This window comes from Sorex fumeus, unplaced genomic scaffold (assembly GCF_029834395.1).
Source record: "Sorex fumeus unplaced genomic scaffold, SorFum_2.1 ptg000047l, whole genome shotgun sequence".
In the NCBI taxonomy this organism is placed as follows: Eukaryota; Metazoa; Chordata; class Mammalia; order Eulipotyphla; family Soricidae; genus Sorex; species Sorex fumeus.
Window position 1 is genome coordinate 33,723,403 of NW_026606104.1, and position 19,059 is coordinate 33,742,461.

The 19,059-nt window shown below is 42.6% G+C and overlaps 1 protein-coding gene across 3 annotated transcripts in view; it reads left to right on the top strand.

The window, feature by feature from the left end:
• LOC130031491 (protein DDI1 homolog 2) overlaps positions 1-10,723 on the top strand; it is a 49,271-nt gene extending 38,548 nt beyond the window's left edge. Inside the window, exons 2-3 of one of the 3 annotated variants that reach the window (XM_056122839.1) lie at positions 3,749-3,811; positions 6,431-10,723. In XM_056122839.1, coding sequence (XP_055978814.1) covers positions 6,463-8,304 — 1,842 coding nt within the window. In that variant the 5' untranslated portion in view covers positions 3,749-3,811; positions 6,431-6,462 and the 3' untranslated portion in view covers positions 8,305-10,723. Of the gene's footprint in view, positions 1-3,748; positions 3,812-6,430 lie in introns of those variants that run through there. The other 2 variants (XM_056122838.1, XM_056122840.1) reach the window with 2 other exon arrangements.
• The last annotated feature ends 8,336 nt before the right edge of the window (positions 10,724-19,059 follow it).

Below are 19,059 nucleotides of genomic sequence, written 5' to 3' on the forward strand. Positions count from 1 at the left end.
TTGCTGTTGGGGTTGAGCCTGGGCTGCCTTCTACAGTGTGCTATAGCCCACTGAGCTAGTTCTCCAATCCTTATGTGGAAGAGGTGCGAGGGGGCTGTATTTGATCATCCTCAGGGATGTGTCTAGCCATTACTTAAACATCATTCCCTGATGATTCTTTAGGAATCAGCAGCTCTAGGGATTGAACTGGGGCTTTCTGCCGAGCATGCACACTTAACTCTGTTTGAATTGTTCTTGGTTGTTTAAATTTAAAACCAAAGCAAGTTGCATGGGTGAAATGATGATACAATTTTGCTGATAGTTCATAAATAACTTAACTCACAGGTTCAGGGTTTGTTTTATTTTATTTTCCTTTCTTTTCTTTTATGACCTCTCTGTTGATGCTCTCCTTAATACTCGGCCAGTTCTGTGATCCTTATGGTTCAAGTGGCTAGACCTGGTGGTACTCACAGGCCACCAGGACTGGAACTGAAGGGAAGGGAGCTGGAGTGTGGGGAATACGGTACTAGAGATCAGCTCATAGCTTCATGCATGCGAGGCTTGTGCTCCAGTCCTTTGTGATACCGCCCCTGCAATTAGAGCATTTGCCTTGTGTGTGAGTTCCTAGGTTTGAGCCCTGTTATCACCACCCCTGAAAAATTGTGAGTAGCAAAAAAAAAAAAAAAAAAATTGTGAGTAGCCAGATTTTATTAATGTTTGTTAGTAGAAAACACCTCATAGGCCTAATGGGTCTGGGTAGCAGACGTGTTTTCCCAGCTGGCCTTTTTGTTCACAATTCACTACTACCTTTTACCTTGATTTTACATGTTTTTGTTTGGGGGTTATTTTGGCATTTTGGGTCATTCCCAGCAATGCTCAAGGGTTACTCCTGGCTCTACACTCAAGAATTATTCCTTGCAGTGCGTGTGGAACCTTTTGGTTTGCTGGGGATCCAATCCAGGTCAGTCTGTTCAAGGCAAATGCCCTACCCACTATACTGTAGCTCTGGCCCCTCAATTTCATATTTCTAAGTAAGGTTTTGCTTGTGACTTTAAATAGGATGTGGAGAATGTTGATCAACCAGATAGAGGTTTGTAGGTTTATAGTTTTAATCTTACTTGCAAAAGCAAGCTTGAATAATTTGACATACCTATGATAGTGGTTTTATTTATTTATTTTTTTAGTTATGAACTTAATCTAATACTGTGTATTAATAAGATGAGGATATATTAGCATGTGTGGCATTTCTCTTTCCCCTTCATAGTGCTGTTGCTTTTCTCCCCTTTTGGGGGTAGGCCAGGGCATATGTTTTGGCCACATTTAGCAGTGCTCAAGGGCTACAGCTGGGCGCTCAAGGTACCATATATGGTTGGAGCTAGTGATCAAACTAGGATCGACTGTGCAAGGGAAGCACCTTAACTCCTGCGTGCTCACTCAATCGCTCGCTCGCTCTCTCTCTCTCTCTCTCTCTCTCTCTCTGGTCCAGTCCTTTCTAGTCTACAAAACAGGTGCCCCCTTCAAGTAATTGCCACATTTTATTGTAAAGTTTGGTTGGGCACCATGTTCAGCAGCTACTCCTCGCTTCATGCTGTGTGGAATCGCTCTAGGTGGTGTTTGGGGAGAATATGCAGTGCTGGGAATTGAACCTTAAGCTCCATGCAAGGCATGTGCTCTGGTCCCTTAACCTTCTCCCTCCAGCTTTCTTAGGGCATTAATGTAATAAGTATAGAAGATTAAAAGGATGACCACAACACCCAGGAGAAGGCTCAAGTAATAGAGCACAGGTCTACACATGCCTGGTACGTGTGAGACTCTTGAGTGTGATCCATAATGCTGCAGCTCCTGCATAGCTGGGGCTAAGCGGCATCACCTGGGCCTGCTGAGATGGCCCTTTCGGGAGTCATTGATTCTTGGCCCTAGAGGTCACCATGCAAAGACACTAGTGATAAGTTAGCAGTGATCAAATGGTAGTTGCTACCATAAGTAGAATATGGTACAGTGATGAAGAGCGTGGGCTCAACCAGAAATATAGCTCAGTGTAAAATGTATGAGGTTCCAGATATGAGGTTCTGGGTTACGTGCCAGGAATAGCAGACATGCATGGGTATCTCACTCCTGTGCCTCCCTACCCCCACTAAGTTCTGCTGAGTGTGGTCCTTACTGAAATTAAAACATGTTTTTAGGCATAGTAAAGGAAATATATCTGTTCTACACTACACTATTAAAAGGAAATAAATAGCTTTGGGCAGGAGATAATTTATTGGTTAAGGTACTTGACTTAGTCCATCACCCCAGTTTGATTTCTGGTACTGTATATGGTTCCCTAAGCACTGTTGGATAGGGCCCAAACTTCCCTTATATCAACAAAAAGAAATGACTTTTTACTTGTGAATTGTGAATTTTTTTTCCCAGGACCATGTGTGGTTTGTGCTTGTTTTCGTCTTTTCTGTTTGGTTGGTTTTGTGCTACGCCCAGTTGTACTGGGTGCCATTCCTGGTTCTATGCCTCTGGGGTCTTCGCTGGCCTTCATCTGGGATTATGCACCATTCAGTGCTAGGAATTGAACCTGGGCTGCCCTCGTGCAAAGCATTTATTCCATTCAGCCCATTCAGCTATCTCTGACTTCTGATTTTTGTCATTTGTAAATAGTGAAATGAGGATAGGAGGGAGAGTAGGGTTAAGGCACTTTCTTTGCACATGGTGATTCTGGTTCCGTCTCCAGTACCACATGTGGTTCCCTAAGCACCACCAGATGTTGCACACCTCCCCCCCCCAAGAAAAAATAAAAGTGAAATGATTGTATGACATCAGCTTCTAGTTTCTAGCTGTATCAAAATAAAAACTATACATAAGAGAAGATGGTTTTGCTAAAATAATTTTAGCGAGAAATTATATACCAAAGTATGTTCATCTTCCTATCAGCTGAAAAGTAGTTTGGAGAAGGAACTGTATCTGGTGTGTTTTCTGAAAAGTATAGATAGGGGTTGGAGCAATAGGATAGCTTGCCTTGCACACTGCTGACCTGGGTTCGATCCTTGGTATCCCATATAGTCCCCCAAGCATCACCAGGAGTGGTCCCTGAATGTGAACCCAGGATTAACCCCTGAACATTCCCTGGTGTGGCCAAAAAAATTAAAAATTAAGAAAACTAGAGATAAAGAAGTTAAACTAGGATATCTAGGTTTGTTTTGGTTTTCTTTTAGGGGGTGGGAACATTGTGGTTTTCACCTCACCTGGCTTTGCTTGAGGATCACTCCTGGAACTCCTTGAGGGATGATCTCTGGTACTAGGGAATCAAACCAGGATTGGCTGCATGCAAGGCGAGCATCTTACCTGCTGTACTCTCTCTGACCCTGGTTTGTTTTTCTTCTAAAAACAAATCTTACCTGAAATAGAAATTTGGAAAGTGATTATTATATGTGTTCGCTCACCTATATTCCATGAGATTTTCATACCATATAAATTTGTCATGGGTCTACTTTTTTCACCTGTCTCACATGTTTGCTCGTAAATTCTGTGTATGGGTTTGTAAATTAATTGTTCTTCAGATATTGAAAATTTGTTTAAATTGGCACATTGCTTTATGTATCATAAGAGAATTAAAGCAACCAACAAATAATTTTGATGTTCAGACTGGAAACATTCCTCAACTTTGACTTGACCAGTTCCTGGTTTTAAAGATGGCAAAGGAATGGAGACTATAACCCTGCATGCTGTGTGGTTTGCATTGTTAACCCAAGTTTGCTTGTCTGTTTCCTAATTCAAACAGAGCGTCAGAAGCCATGATGCATGTAGTGTGTGTGTACTGCAGCTGGAGTGGGCCCCAGAACAGGTATTTATAGACAACACATTAAGCCTTCCATCTGCTCGTTGTGTCTAGTCTGAAAGTGTCTGTAGCAGTTTTGAAATTAGCGTCTGTCACTCACCACTTCACCTTGTTTAATCTGGTTACAACTAGCCTGTTATATGCGTTTCTATGTTAACTTGCATATGCTTAGTTTCCCATTTAAATTCTTACTTAAATAATTATTATTAAAACAGTCTAAGGGAAAGCAAATCTCAGTAAAAACCACACAGTGACTAGTAGGTCAAAATATCAGAATCACAATACTTATTGAAGATAAAACTACAGTTCAGGATTTTATAAATCTTTCTGACAGAAGGAAAAATCTTTCTTTCATATTAGTGCACTGAACCACCTGGAGCTTTAGAGGGCAGAGGTTTTCATATTGTTGAAGGAAAAAAGGAAACAGTCCAGATGACTTGTCCAGTGTCACCAAATCAGTAGGACTCAATTAAGGCAGGTCTTAAATTTTATTCTCTTAGCAACGAAAACTGGGACTTTATATTTTTCTGTCTCCCTCGCCTGATCACAAGAGGTACTTTTTATCTGAAGTGTAAATGTGGTATCAGTCTGAGTATATGGACTGCTTTCTGAAGAGGAGGAAAGGAAAGAACTCTCCTCCTAGGACTTGATACAGGTTTGCAGGCTGGTTGTAATTAGATACATAGCTAGCATTTAACATTTCTTTTTCCTTCTAAGGATGGGTTAAGAGCAGGAGTGGTTTAATTACTCATAATATCCCTTAACTTTGTCCTCTCCTCCTGTTCTATAGTACTGACCTAGTCGTCGTCCACACCCCCTCCGATAAAGTTAATGAAACCATCTAAACTACAGGACGCTCCATGCTTTTTCTGTAGTAATCTTCAGCTACATTTAATACACTTGGCATAGCAGTGTCAGCAAGCTCTTTTATCAGAAGCCCTCTTGCCCCCACTCCCATGTTGCTGACATATTTCACTGTAGTACATACTTTTTGTTCATGTTTATGGAAAATAAGCTCTCAGGGCTATGTGCTGCTGGTGAAGAATTATAAGCAGTGTTGGGATTCAACCCTAATCTCCATGCAAAGCATGTGTTTCAGTCCATTGATCTTTGTCCCTCCAACATTCTAATTACCTTTAATGTAATAACAAATGTAGAAAATTAAGAGAAATCAGAGGACCCTTGGAGATTGACAAACTAATTGTGTGTTTCTAGATTAATACAATTTACATTGAAATAAATACTGTTTCCCTGTTTATCATTTTTTTTAAAAAAAAATAATGATATTTGGACCATATCTGACAGTGCTCAGGGCTGACTTATTCCTGGCCAGCTCAGTGCCTTTAGGGGCGCCAGGAACCAAACCCAGGTCGGCCACATGCAAGGCAAGTCCTTTACCCACTATACTATCTCTCTTGCCCCTTTTTACCTGTTAAGATTTTAGCCGTAAGATTGTTTCACAAAAAGTCAAGATGCTTTTATCTTGACTGTTGAAGTCAACGGTGCTTATATCTTCTCAAACCGTTAGCCAAATAGAACGGTTCAGAACCATTAGAATTATACCTGCATTAATTCATGATTCCCTAAGTAAAAATAAACCCCATATGACATTTCCCTTGGATTTTAGTGTTCGCATGAGTAGCTTTTGCCATTGTTGTATTGTGAGGTAATTTTTGTTACCAGCCCTTGACTATTAACAGTTGTAAATGCATAGAAGTCATACTTAACTGCATCAGTAGCGAAAGGAGGGTAGAAATTGATGTTCAGTGACATTGTGTTTACGCTAAGGTAATGCTTAAGCCTGCAATCTTACATGATTAGACTCAAGTTGCAGGGACTGTCTTTATTATTGTCTATTGAAAAACTGACTGCCTGTACTGCCCAAACCTCCCACTTGAATCTACCCTGCCTTTAAAGTAATTATTCTTGCCTAGTTAAAATACATTCATATGATAAAATTAACTGATAATCCTTTTTTAGAGTTGGCAGGGTGAAGGGTTGGTAAGATGAGGATCAAAGTTCAGTTTGTGTGAATTTTAGCTTTATTTTCTCTGAATCAGTGCTCACATTTTTTTTTATCATGGTATGGGAAGTTTGGGTAGAAATAAATCAAATGTTTGCTTCTCTGTCTTCTGGAGGTTCCCAGGCACATTATGTTATTTCTCTTTATAATTTCTACTTTGTCTCAGACATACATAGTTTTTTTTATCCTTGGTGTTCACATTTTAAATACACTAAAACTGCATTGGCATGAGAATTATTCCAGTAAGCTCACTGAAAATGTATGTGTAATTCTCTCAAAGATGGTACCCAAGGTCTGTAGGCATAGGAAATACCCCAGGCAAAGATAGCACACTCTCAATTAGGAATTCATTGAGAATAAATTTATGTATATGTCTTTCGGTCTTGGTCACTTGGAGTTGTTTTTAATGGAGCTCAAAGACAGTGAAAATTATATATTTTGTTTGTGAGGATCATACGATCTCTTTATTATGATGTTGTGGTGTTAAATTGTATACTACAGTGAAATTAGTTCTTCTATAGAAGGCAGACCTGCATTTATGGATCTAATTTTGCTTAGATTTGTGTCCTCTGACAATTAATCTTTTTTCCTTTTCCTTATAGAGAAAAGTGGTAAAGAAACTACCTCACCGGGAATGTCATCATTACCAACTTCAGGTGGATCTAACCATCTAGCCCATCCTTCAGGACAGAGTCCTGAGATAGGTGATCCTGAGAGTTTTGCTCACTCTGACTCTGCCTCTGTCTGCCCTGCCAAGCCCAGGGACCTGGATAGCATCGAACTGAAGGCTTTCAAGGCTTTAAAGGCTACAGCTGAATTCCAGATAACTTCTGAAAAGAATGAACATCTTCCTTTGCAGGGTCTTTCTGACCACGTTTCTTTAGCAGTCAGTGCTGCCCAAGACCAGAGTCCAGCTTTGCCTTTGCAGGATTCATCTGACGATGCTATTGTCACAAATATTATGGAGAAATCTTCTGCTGAAAAAAGTACCCAGGGCCTCGACTCTCATATCCACATGAGACAGGAAGCTGTCACAACTATTAGAACGCAAACAACACAGAGGTTTTCAGGTGAAAAGGTTTGGTGTCCAGAAGATCAGAGCCTGAGTGAAATGAATGGCCTTCAGCAACCCTCAGAACCAGGCTGTGAACAGCTTGAGGTTGTACAGCAGAATGTACTACATGACCAAGAACATCTGTATAACACTGGGAACTGTGAGCTTCCTGGAGAACAGCAACAGAATGAACAAAAAGATGTTGATTTAGAAACTACTGTGAAAGGAAACAGGCTGCAGCAGAATGTGGACCTTCCAGGTATAGAGAAAAATACTCGATTGTTAGGATGCTTTGACTGCTCAGATTCAGAAACAGTTATGGATGTAGAGATGATTGAACAGTCCGTAGTTGTTTTGCTTAATTCAGCAAGGAGTCAGAATGCTAATGTCAAGAATATTGGCCCATCTGATACCTTAGATAATCCCTTGATGGAAGTAGAAACATCAAAGTGTAAACCTGAAATTTTGAGTAATTCCATTTCCTCTCAGGATTTACAGGTCCCAGAAAGTAATGTTGAAATGTCCGGAATCGATAAAGAATATGATCATTGCTCCCTCTCTTTAGGTCACTGTGGCAGTTGTCAGCCATCTGTGCAATCAACAGAAGAGTCTTGCTCATCTATAACAGCAGCCTTGAAGGAGCTTCATGGACTTTTGGTCATTAGTAATAAACCAGTTTCAGAAAACACATTTGAAGAAGTTAACTGTCAGTCAGAAATAGGGGAGGGACAAACAACTTTTAAGGACCTTTCTGAAAGATGGACCCAAAACGAACATCTTAGAGCAACGCAGCATGAACAGTATTCACAAGTCTCTTTTCATCAGACTGTGTCTGTGTCAGTGAAGACAGAGAAGTCAGCAAACACTTCAACTGGTGTTGGAGTAGAAGGTGTAGAGAATATTGACTTCAGGGGTCCAGATGATGTGTTGTTAAGTGAGGAGGAAGGCATCCCCAACTCTAAGGAATCAATAAATGAGAGCAGTTCTGTCACCCAAGCCTCAGCCAAGACATCTAATCAGTTACACTGCACCTTAGGTGTAGAAATTTCACCCAAACTTTTAGTAGGTGAAGAGGACACACTTAATCAGATTCCCGAGCAAACTAAGTCCTTGTCGTCCAGTTTCATACTGGTTAAAGATCTCGGTCATGGCACACAGGATTCAGTGACAGATAGACCTGAAACCAGAGAAGATGTTTGTCCTGAAGCTGCAGGACCACTGCTTGAATTTGAACGACCTACCAGCCACCTATCAAGTCCCTCCATTCTTCCACCATTAATTTTTCCTGCTACAGACATTGACCGGATTCTTCGTGCCGGCTTTACTTTGCAGGAAGCTCTTGGGGCTTTACATCAAGTTGGTGGAAATGCAGACCTTGCACTTCTTGTTTTGTTAGCAAAGAACATTGTAGTTCCTACATAACCATGGAAAAAGTGGGCTAGACTGTACTCCATTCCCTGGGGAGGGAAAAATTATACACACACACATACACACACACTCACCACATATACAGTATGTAGAAACTTGCGAGCAGAATGTTGAGCCAGATTTTTTTAAGGGTTTTTTGTTTGTTTGTTTTTGTTTTTTGGCCAAAGTAATTTATGATCTCTTGTCTGATGAATCTGTCTACTTGTTAAAATTTGGGCCTTTTTTTAATGTATTGGCAGTATGTGCATACGAAAGCTTTTTATTCTCATTAAGATGATGTATTCTGGAATAAAATTAATGATTTTATGTACAGCATACAATTTTAGAATGAGAGTGAATGCTTTGAGAAGCAGAGGCTATGTAAAAATCCTACCACCGTGCAGCTAAAAAAGACCAGTTTCACAATTTGGATGACGGTACTTTAGGCAAGGTATGACTTGACTGAGTTGTCATTTTGCAAAGTTAAGATCACATGGTTTGGTGTTTGTGGTTGTGGTTATATCCAGTGGTCTGTGTACTAATGACAGTTATAACAGGGAATTGAAAAATAATTGAATATCTCCTATAATGTACATTTTTACTCATGTGGTTAAGATTTGACATTTTAATGGGTTTGGGGGGTTGAGCATCACGGATGGTTGCATGGATTGCCAAATACCTGGATGGGGATATGTGAGGGAATTAACATTAGTGTGAAACATGGTGCTACCCAGATTAAAAAGGGAGGAGGAAAGAATTCGCAAATGTCTCGGTAATATTTCAAGAACTGTGAGTGAAAAATAATGGCCTAAAAACACTGGAATTTACTAGAGATTGGGTCTGCTAGTATCTCACTGATCACACCTCAACTCTTAATGACAGATGATGAACTTTAAAGTTTAGCTAATGGATTGACTGCCAGCAATGTATTTCCTTTCTAAATTCATCTTCTCCAAAGTTCTAGCTCAGCTTGAGCTGCTATTGAAGTGAAATACTGAAGCATGATAACCTTGACACTGTTCCTCTTGGTGCTTGGAATGGTCGGTCTTATGGTTTGGTGTCCTTCATGGCAATGGAATAATTGCATGTTCTGACTCAAGTGACCTTGGTAGAGTTTCCATCCCTTTCTTTCCTCAGGAGTTTCTTTTTTAAGCAAAAGTGTCCTATTTATGTTTACTATGTCAAGTTAAGAGTGGGGCTTAGTATATAGATGTATTTATTGTGGCCTTTTTTTATATGAGGACTAGCCCTTGGAAATCAGTGTCCTAAAGGGCCCCACTGTGCAATAATCCTTCTGGATTGACTTTAGATAATTTTTTCCCCTGGGAAAAAAGCTCTCACATACCTAGTCTCAAATGCCTGTAGTCTTGGCTTTTTGGAAAAGTGTTGAGAGAAAATTCCTTGATTCCAGGATAACAGTTTGCAGTGTATTCAAAACATCTAAAAGGTGATTTCTGAGCTTAGTGTTTAATTATTTTGTGGAAGTCTGACTCTGTAAGTTTTGTTCTTCCCATCAAAATGTAAGTCACTGAGCACAATAGAAATGAAGGCTCTTATCTCAGGAGTTTTTGAAATTTTAATTTTGAAGAGCAATTAGAAATATTTCTTCTAACATTTTTTCTTTTTGCTATGATGTTTGTATAAAGTTGTTATGAGATTTGTGATACGACGGAAAGTCACATAGATTCATCATGATGCTTTGAAATTCAGAAATGGTTGACAGAAGGATTTGTACTTTACTGTTTTCAAAGGGGGGCACTCAACAATTTAGTCAGATTGTCTTTAAAGTTTCTTTTAGACAGTCACATGTTGTAGACCCTGTTGCCTGTCCTACACCAAAGATATAAGATGCACTAGGAAACTGCTCACGGGATTTCTGTCAGCCAACTCTTAGAGCTGTGATTGTCATTAAGTAGTTGGTGCTATGACTTAAGTAAAATCTAGTAGCAATGCAGTGGGCTCCTGTATTTGCTTTATGGATGGTGCTAATTCATCCTGAGCATACCGATCCTGAGGGCTTTGGACTGGGGAATGTATCAGTGACAGTAGACTTTCAAAGGCCTTCTGTAAAAGCATTGTGGCACACTGTTCAGAGGCTTGGCCACTACTTGAAGATGTGAGATACAGTATCAGTGGAGGATAGAAGAATCTGTTTGGGAAAGGTTTCATTATAATAGCTTTTTATGTATGTATGTGTATATTTATTTTTAGGGAGAAAGTGATTAGGCATTTAGTTGTACATGTATTCTTCTTAGGAATACTTTGGATGAACCCACTTGCCAAATATCTTCCCTTTCTCTCATTTTTTAATGTATAAAATTGCTCTTGATTTTTAAAAGTTTCACTTTAAGTTGTTGACATTATTAGGATTTCGAGTAATTTTTAAATTCTGTCAGTTCTAGAACATGGGAGGTTAATAAAGAACATGACTTGAGCAGCCCTTGTCATCAGCTTTTATTTAAAGTGCAAAAATTAGAAACTTGTTGCGCCAAGAATAAAGTCAAACCATTGTGAACTTTTCTGGTTGCCTATGAAACTGATTAAGGCCAAGCATAACCAGCAATGGATCTGACTGTGGTCAGCTCTTCTTTCCAGGGTTGGTCTCTGTGTATTCTCCAAAGGGAGGAGAGTTACAAGTTTTCCTGTGTGACCTATTTACTTTCCTATATATGACAGTGCTCTTGGGACCACACCCAGCTGTGCTCAGCTGTCATACCTGGCAGGGCCCTGGGGCCATATTACCCTCCTTGGTGGCATGCACGGCAAGCATCTCACCAACTGTCCTATAAAGTGTGTTTGGAAATGAACCCTGGCTACAAACAACCCCTGTTCAGTTCCTGGCACCATGTGTTCCCTCAAGCATTGGTCTCGTAAGCATTACATCCTTGGGCCCTTGCATTGAATTCAGCAGGCCTGGTTGGTGAATTGCAGGTAGCATCCAAAGGGCCTCCTGAACATCACTTGGGCAGCTGCCACCATCACCAAAAGAAATTCCCATTGATAGTTCTCAAGGCCTCCAGATATCAGCTAATAGTTTTCAGACCAGTTTGGACTTTAGGTACTAACCTAAAGATTACCTCTTGCTTGGCAAAGGGAACTGTATAGATGGTAAGTGTGTGTTAAAACTATTTTGCCTTGTAGCCTACAAAGCTGTATGAAAATCTTAGTTTCATGTAGTAAAGGGAGACTCACTATGTGGGTTTCACCACTTCCATCCCAAAGCATTTCTCCAGAAGGGTACTATAAGAATGGAAAGTCACTGAGTTTGTTTGTTTGGGGGTGGAGGGTAGTTTGGGCCACACCTGTCTGTGCTTGGGCTTATTTCTGGCTCTGTGCTCAGGGATCATTTCTGGCGGGACTCAGGGGACCATATGTAGTGCTGGGAACAGAATCCAGGTTGGCCACGTGCAAGGCAAGAGTCTTAGCTGCTGTGCTATCTCCGTCCCTGCCACTGATTTTTTTGACAACCAATTAAAGTGGACCTGCCTATTCTTTTCTTAACACAGCTTTCTTACCCTAGTAAACGCCATACAAATTTAAGTTTCATCATACAAATACTATCTATACATACATATGTGATGGAAATATACCTTACAGTTAATGTTAATATAGATTAGAAAGTGAACCATTTTATAACTTCAAGTGTATTCTTCACTTATAGTGACTTTTCTCTCACAGTGTATATGGGAAACAACTTTGCAAATAACTGGCCAGAACAGTGATCACACCTTATGATTTCTTTTTCCTTTTTGCCACCTGCAGTGGGGAGTATAGGAAGGACAGTCTAACTTGCACATTTCACACTTGTGACACTGGTAACATGAGAGAAATTAACTGTATTATACATTCTTCTAGAAATACCAAATAAAGATTTCTCCTGTGAATTTCTTAGTATGTTCTGTGACTGACCTAAAAACAATAGTTTTCCTTTCCAGATTAATGTAGTTGTTGATGTTCAGTTGCATAAATTAATTTTCCTCTGAATTAAAAATGATGATGCCTTTTATCAACAGTAAATTTAAATATGTCCTTGAGAATTGGGAATATAAAACTATGGTTCAAGCAAGCTCTGTAACTTAGAATACCTTCAGTCACTTCCTAGTTCATTGAATAATCTGAACAATTTAGGAATGGGAGTGGGCATTGGATGTGCTTGATTTTCTTTTGTGCCTTGGTTTCTACAGATTGCATGGGGCATTGAGTGACGGTGTAGTATGAAAGTGGGATTCTGTGGAGCAGGAGAACTTGGAAATGGGCAGCCTGGAGGGAGGCAGGTATGCAGAGTGACCCTAAGATTTCTATTTGTACTAAATCATTCGTTTTCCCCAGTTCAAAGGACTGTTTGAACTATTTGAATAAGAGTTGTTGCCTCAGAAGTACTTAAAAAGTTGTTTCTAGACGATTGTGATTTTGGTTTTACTATCAATATTGTAAATAAGATGGAGGACTGGAGTAGGGCTAAAGCATTAGGATGGTGGGTAGAGTTCTGTTCCATGTAGATGACTCAGGTTTGATCCCTAGTGTCTCGTTCCTGAAACACCGCCAGGAATGAGTGCAGAGCCAGGTGTGGGCCCCAAACAACAAAAATTGGAGAAAATCCTATTTCGTCAGGAAGCACTTGCAGACTGCAGTCTTGAGTCTTTAAACAAGGCTCCGTCGACATTCCCCAAACATTAGGTGCCTGTGTAGCAGATACCTGTGAGCACCAGGAGAGATAGGCAGCCTTATGGAGTTTTGCGTCTAAAGAAAACAAATTTTAGGTCATCCTAGAAATCAATATAAAGTCTTCAAAAATCGAACTTGGAATTAGATGCCATAAACAAAACAAAGCTGTTCTACAACAGAAAGAAAATGGAAAGGTTTTTGTTGTTTTTAATGTTCTGTCATATGGGGGAAGTGCCCAAATGGATCACGTGTCCATAAGACAATACGTACTGTGCTAGGAGCAAATGGGCAAGACAGGAGTGCAAGTAAATAGAATATCAAGATCCTAAATACTGCTTTGAGTCACCTTTCCATCAGGGTGCTTCAGTGCAGGGGTGGGGATGGTGGGAGAGAATCCTCTCTACACACTATTTGAACACAGCTATGAAGCATTGCCCAACTAGGCTATTGTTTCCCAAATTGGCAATATATCATTTCAAGAGCATACTAGAGCAGTGGGGGGGGGGGGGGGGGCGGGGGGGGGAGGGCAGCAAATACTAGCCTTAGGTGTTGTTCATTCATGAGGCACACTTCATTTAAGGTAGATTTCCAGCTGGGTGCTGCATAAGTTCCTTCTGAAAAGGGAGAGACAGATTCAGTGAGTTCGGGAACCTCTAATACAGGCCAACAGAACTTCACAGAGAATTCGGCCAGTTAGTTTTTTTAAGCAGCTAAGCTCAAGATACGGGAATGTAGCAGGCAGTGATTCTAGGACTGAGTGGTAGACTGCCTCCAGGTACCACAGAATCAAGACCGATCAAACTGCAGGACATCCCTGTCCTAAAGACTGGTTGACTCATTGTTTAAAATGCCTCAGTGTAATGATCCTGAGGCACTCCGATGACATCTGGGTTTTGCTGTGAGAAAGCTCTCAATGATTCGCCAGTGTGGGGTGGGAGCCATAGTACAGCTGTTAAACCTTGCATGTGGCTGACCCAGATTCCATCCTTGGTATCCCATGCTATACCCTGAGCCTGTCAGGAGTAGTTCCTGAGCGTCACTGGGTGTGGTGGCAAAAAAAAAAAGTTTTATCAATGTGATTGTAACCCAGACCCTTTGGCACTCGAAGGGTTGTAAAAGGTGAGGATACAGCTGTTTAGAACAGTGGAATAGAATCTGCAGAGAAAAGACTCAAAGATAATGGGGTTAGAGAATGTTTCCTTTCACTATAAGATCTGAAAAGGGGTGGGGGATGTGGAATACAAGGTAAAGGTAAAGGCCCTCCCGTTGATCGTCGATTTGCTCGAGCGGGCCCAGTAACGTCTCCATTGGAGACTTTGTTGTTACTGTGTCTGGCATATCGAATACTCTCGGTAGCTTGCCGGGCTCTCCGAGAGGGGCGGAGGAATCGAACTCGGGTCGGCCATGTTGGCCGCGTGTAAGGCGAACGCCCTACCCGCTGTGCTATCGCTCCAGCCCATGTATTCTTAAGGTGGAATACAAAATTAGAACAATTTTTGCAGACCAATCTTTAACATAAGTCATTAGCCAATTTAAGGATGTGGCATATTGGGTATTTTTCCCTGAAAAAATAAGTTTAGTAGCAAATAATTTTGTTTACCTGGAGTTTGTTTTAGACACAGCCTTGTACATGAATGACTCGCTTACAGATCTTATCGGCTTGTTTCCAGATTGCGTCCATCTACCTGATGCTGAGCCGTCTTTCCCTTCACTGAAGGCCCCTCAGCTCTCTGAGTCTGTGACCTGAGATCGTTCCCTCTGAATGCTATTTTTGTTCTTCGGTCTCCTGTTCATTCTTTTCTGATGGTAGATGTAGAGCAGTTCATCAAAGATTGTATTTGCTTTTTGGGTTTTTTTTTTTTTTTTTTTTTTACTCAAAATCTGGTCTTCATGGCAAGTTGGGCTAATGATCTCTGCACTCATTATGATGAGACTTGTTTACCAAATTTGTAGCCATGTTTGGCAAATTTAGCACATAGAAATGCCTCTCCTGTTTCCCCAGATTTTTCTTGCAGTTGCTCACATGTTAATTTTGTGACTTTTCCTTAAGCTTAGATACTTCTGCATCTTACATGAATCAGACTGACAATAGACTTACCCATAGCTCAGTCACTCTTCTAATGCTTTGGTTTTGAGAGTTGGGGAAACACTGAGAACTTAAGAGAACCAAACTCAGGAATCCCAAAGTCAGTTGCATTGTGCTATTACTGGATTAGGGGCAGCATAGACCCTATCTGCTGTGAGTGAACTAGATACATATTTTGAGTTTTTGTCACATACTGAAATGTCAAGTAAGCCCTAATAAAACATTTTCCTTTCTAAAATAGGAACTTTCTGAAGAGAAGTGATGTGTAAAGCATTTGATATTTAAAACAATAAAGTTTTTATCCTAAGACTCTCGTGGTCATGTTGTACTCCCTTCACTTTTGTCCTTGTCTCAATTTCTGCACCTTTAATAATACAGACATTGTTTTCTTTTTTGGTCCACACCCATCGGTACTCAGGGCTTACCCCTCGCCTACTCTCCACTCAGGGATCAATCCTAGCAGGCTCAGGGAACCATACAGGATACTGGGGATTGAGTCTGGTTGGCCATGTCTTGCAGGAACCCCACTGTGCTGCACTATCCCCATTGGCTATACTCTCTCCAGCCCCTCAGATACTGTTACTTGTAGTCATGTCCCTGTTTCTAAAAGTGAGTTTTTTCCTAGTCATTAACTGCCAGGGCTGGAGAAGTAAGGTGGGTAAGTTGCCTTGCACACGATTGACCTGGGTCTGGTCCCCTGGGCACCACCACTAAGAGTGATCTCTGAGTATAGAGACAGGAGTAAGTCCTGAGCAAGTACTGCCAGGTATGCACTCCCCCACCCCCAAAAAAGTGACTTTAAGGAAGTCAGTAAGGCTTGGTTGCATTTGTGTGTGTAAGTTTGTGGGTTACACCTGTGATGCTCATGGGTTACTCTTGATTTCTTCAATCAGGAATAACTCCTGGCTGTGCTCAGGGGACCTAATGGAATGTCAGAGATCAAACCAGATTAAAAGCAAACACCCTATTCGCCATACTATCTCTCCAGCCCCAGTAAGGTATTTCAAAGGGCTGAGCTCATGCTTTTGCGTGCCAAAGGTCTGGGTTCGATTCTGGTATGATGTCATCTCAGAGCACTGAGCCTGAGCTAGCCCCTGACCACCACCATGTATGGCCCCAAAACAAAGTAAGTTCCGGGTAATCGTTGCAAGAAGAAAACTGCTATGTGAAAAGATACGCAAGCATACAGCCGGAAGAGAAGGGCCACATGGAGGGTGGGACCCACAGCTCCCGGAGAAAAAGAAAAAAACAGGTTCCAAAAAGAGCCAAGATCATCGGGAAGTCCCAGATGGGGTAGGTACCGCATCCCGCCTCCCCCAGATGGAACCCCGGTGACCAGAAGCCTCTACAAGCACAGCTCGAGTATGCGGGAGCTAGGACTTTTTCTTAAAACCGTGCGGCCGCTTATGCGGCCGCGCGACATCTCTCTATATACAAAGTGATCAATGGGAAGTAAACCACCCAACGTTTCTCCCTGAAAATCAGAGTTAAGTTTGGAGCATGGCCACAGCCCCAGAAACACAAGGACTTAATGCAGAACCCAGCAGCTTGGAGCAGAAAAGTGAAAGGACTATGTGTTAATCCAGGCCATCATGTCTGCCCGGAGGGGAAAGGGTGTTGCCCCATTCGCCCTCTCTTCTCTGGAAACAAGGATGGTGGCCGCATGGGAGCCTTGTGGACAGCAGGTATGAGCCGGAGGTGTGGGGGCGACTAAAACCTCATGGGAAGGGGGGTGTTCCGGTCCGTCCCTCACGCCCTACCGAGGTCACCAGTTGCCCCCCACAAGCGGCTCTCCAGCACGGCCACAGCCCCAGAAGCACAAGGACTTAATGCAGAACCCAGCAGCTTGGAGCAGAAAAGTGAAAGGACTATGCGTTAATCCTGGCCATCATGTTTGCCCGGAAGGGAAAGGGTGTTGCTCCCTTCCGCCCTCCTCCCTCTGGAAAGAAAGATGGCGGCCACACGGGAGCCTTGTGGACAGCAGGTATGAGCCGGGGGTGTGGGGGCGACTAAAACCTCATGGGAAGGGGAGCGTTCCGGTCCGTCCTTCATGCCCTACCGAGGTCACCAGTTGCCCCCCGCCCTTCAGCACACGAGCGGCTCTTCAGCACAGCCACGGCCCCAGAAGCACAAGGACTTAATGAAGAACCCGGCAGCTTGGAGCAGAAAAGTGAAAGGACTATGCGTTAATCCAGGCCATCATGTCTGTCCGGAGGGGAAAGGGTGTTGCCCCATTCACCCTTTCCTCCCTGGAAAGAAATATGGCGGCCGCATGGGAGCCTTGTGGACAGCAGGTATGAGCCGGGGGTGTGGGGGCGACTAAAACCTCATGGGAAGGGGGGCGTTTCGGTCCGCCCTTCACGCCCTACCGAGGCCACCAGTTGCCCCCCACGAGCGGCTCTCCAGCACGGCCACGACTCCAGAGCACAGAAACCAATTTCTTAACTATCTGACTTTCAGTAGAAATACTTCCAGGGTCAATAAGTAAAATAGCAGAAATCCAAAACCAACATTTAATTCTTGAACCCAGCTGTAGAAAGCAAATCACTTCACAATGCTTTTTCAGCATGTCTGATTTGGGGGGGGGGGGGTAAACTCTAAATAATAGTGGTGAATCTTTTAATGAAACAATGAATCTAATCAAAGCAGATAGAGTGTTAACTAGAATTCATCTGCCTCACAGGGACTGGGAGGGGTGGGGGGTGGGGTCTTATTGGGGTTCTTCATGGTAAAAAATAAGTATTGGTAAAGGGAAATGTGTTTGATATTTGCATGACTGAGACCTAAACCTGAAAGCTGTGTAACCTTTCCCACAGTGATTCAATAAATAAATAAATTTAAAAAAAAAAAAGGTAAAGGCCCTCCCGTTGATCGTCGATTTGCTCGAGCGGGCCCAGTAACGTCTCCATTGGAGACTTTGTTGTTACTGTGTCTGGCATATCGAATACTCTCGGTAGCTTGCCGGGCTCTCCGAGAGGGGCGGAGGAATCGAACTCGGGTCGGCCATGTTGGCCGCTTGTAAGGCGAACGCCCTACCCGCTGTGCTATCGCTCCAGCCCAAAAAAAGATACGCAATTTGTGACTGCACGCTCAGAAGATGCCTAGTAAAAAACAGGCTGAGAGTGCGGCTCATAGAGCCTATGCTCTACAGCTATGAGCCCTGGGTTTAAATATCCCCAACTGCCTACTAAGTAAGACCCTGGGGTTGGGCCTGTGTTTTTTCGCCTTTTGCACCTGCAGATGGTTTCTAGGACCAGGCTGCTAAAATTCAAAGCTGGTTTGAATCCCAGCTTTGCCACTTACTGGCAATATGGATAAATAGCTAATCTTTCTGTATTCCGTTTCCTCATCCATAAAATGATTGTTGACAGGCTTATGGATTAAACCAATTAATATATGTGAGGTATTTAAAACAGAGACTATAAAATCCAGATCCTGGACGAGAGCAGTGCAGTCTCTGCCCCCGCGCCTGGGTGTTCCTTCCCGGAGTCCCTTGGAGGGGAGCGGGTTGAGCTTTCCTCCCCGCCCCGACCAGGGCTACGGTAGCCGAAGACCTCCAGGACCAGCCACCACCATGCTGAGACCACTCTCCGCACACATGAAGGTACTGGCAGAGGGACAGAGCCACGCGGGTTCCGGGGCCGAGACCTCCAAGCCTACTCGAATTGGAGTCGAGCATCTTCCACCCAGATCCTCCAAATTCCAGTAGGTGGGGGTCACACCCACCACCTGGCCCCCTGGCGCCGTGTAATCCCATCAGCGGCCAAGACTCAGAGACTATAAAATCCAGATCCCGGAACCGCGCGGCCGCATTCGCGGCCGCGCGACATCTTATTACCTCATTCCTACTTTGGACAAACTTGCAGGCTATCCGAATGTAGCCTGCCCACAGGGCAGAGTCTGGCAAACTCCCCGTGGCCTACCAAATATGCCAAATACCAGTAACAATGATGGGTCTCATTCTCCTAAAGAGCCGTGAATATAATCTCAGGGCTAGGATGAAAGAGACGTTACTGGGG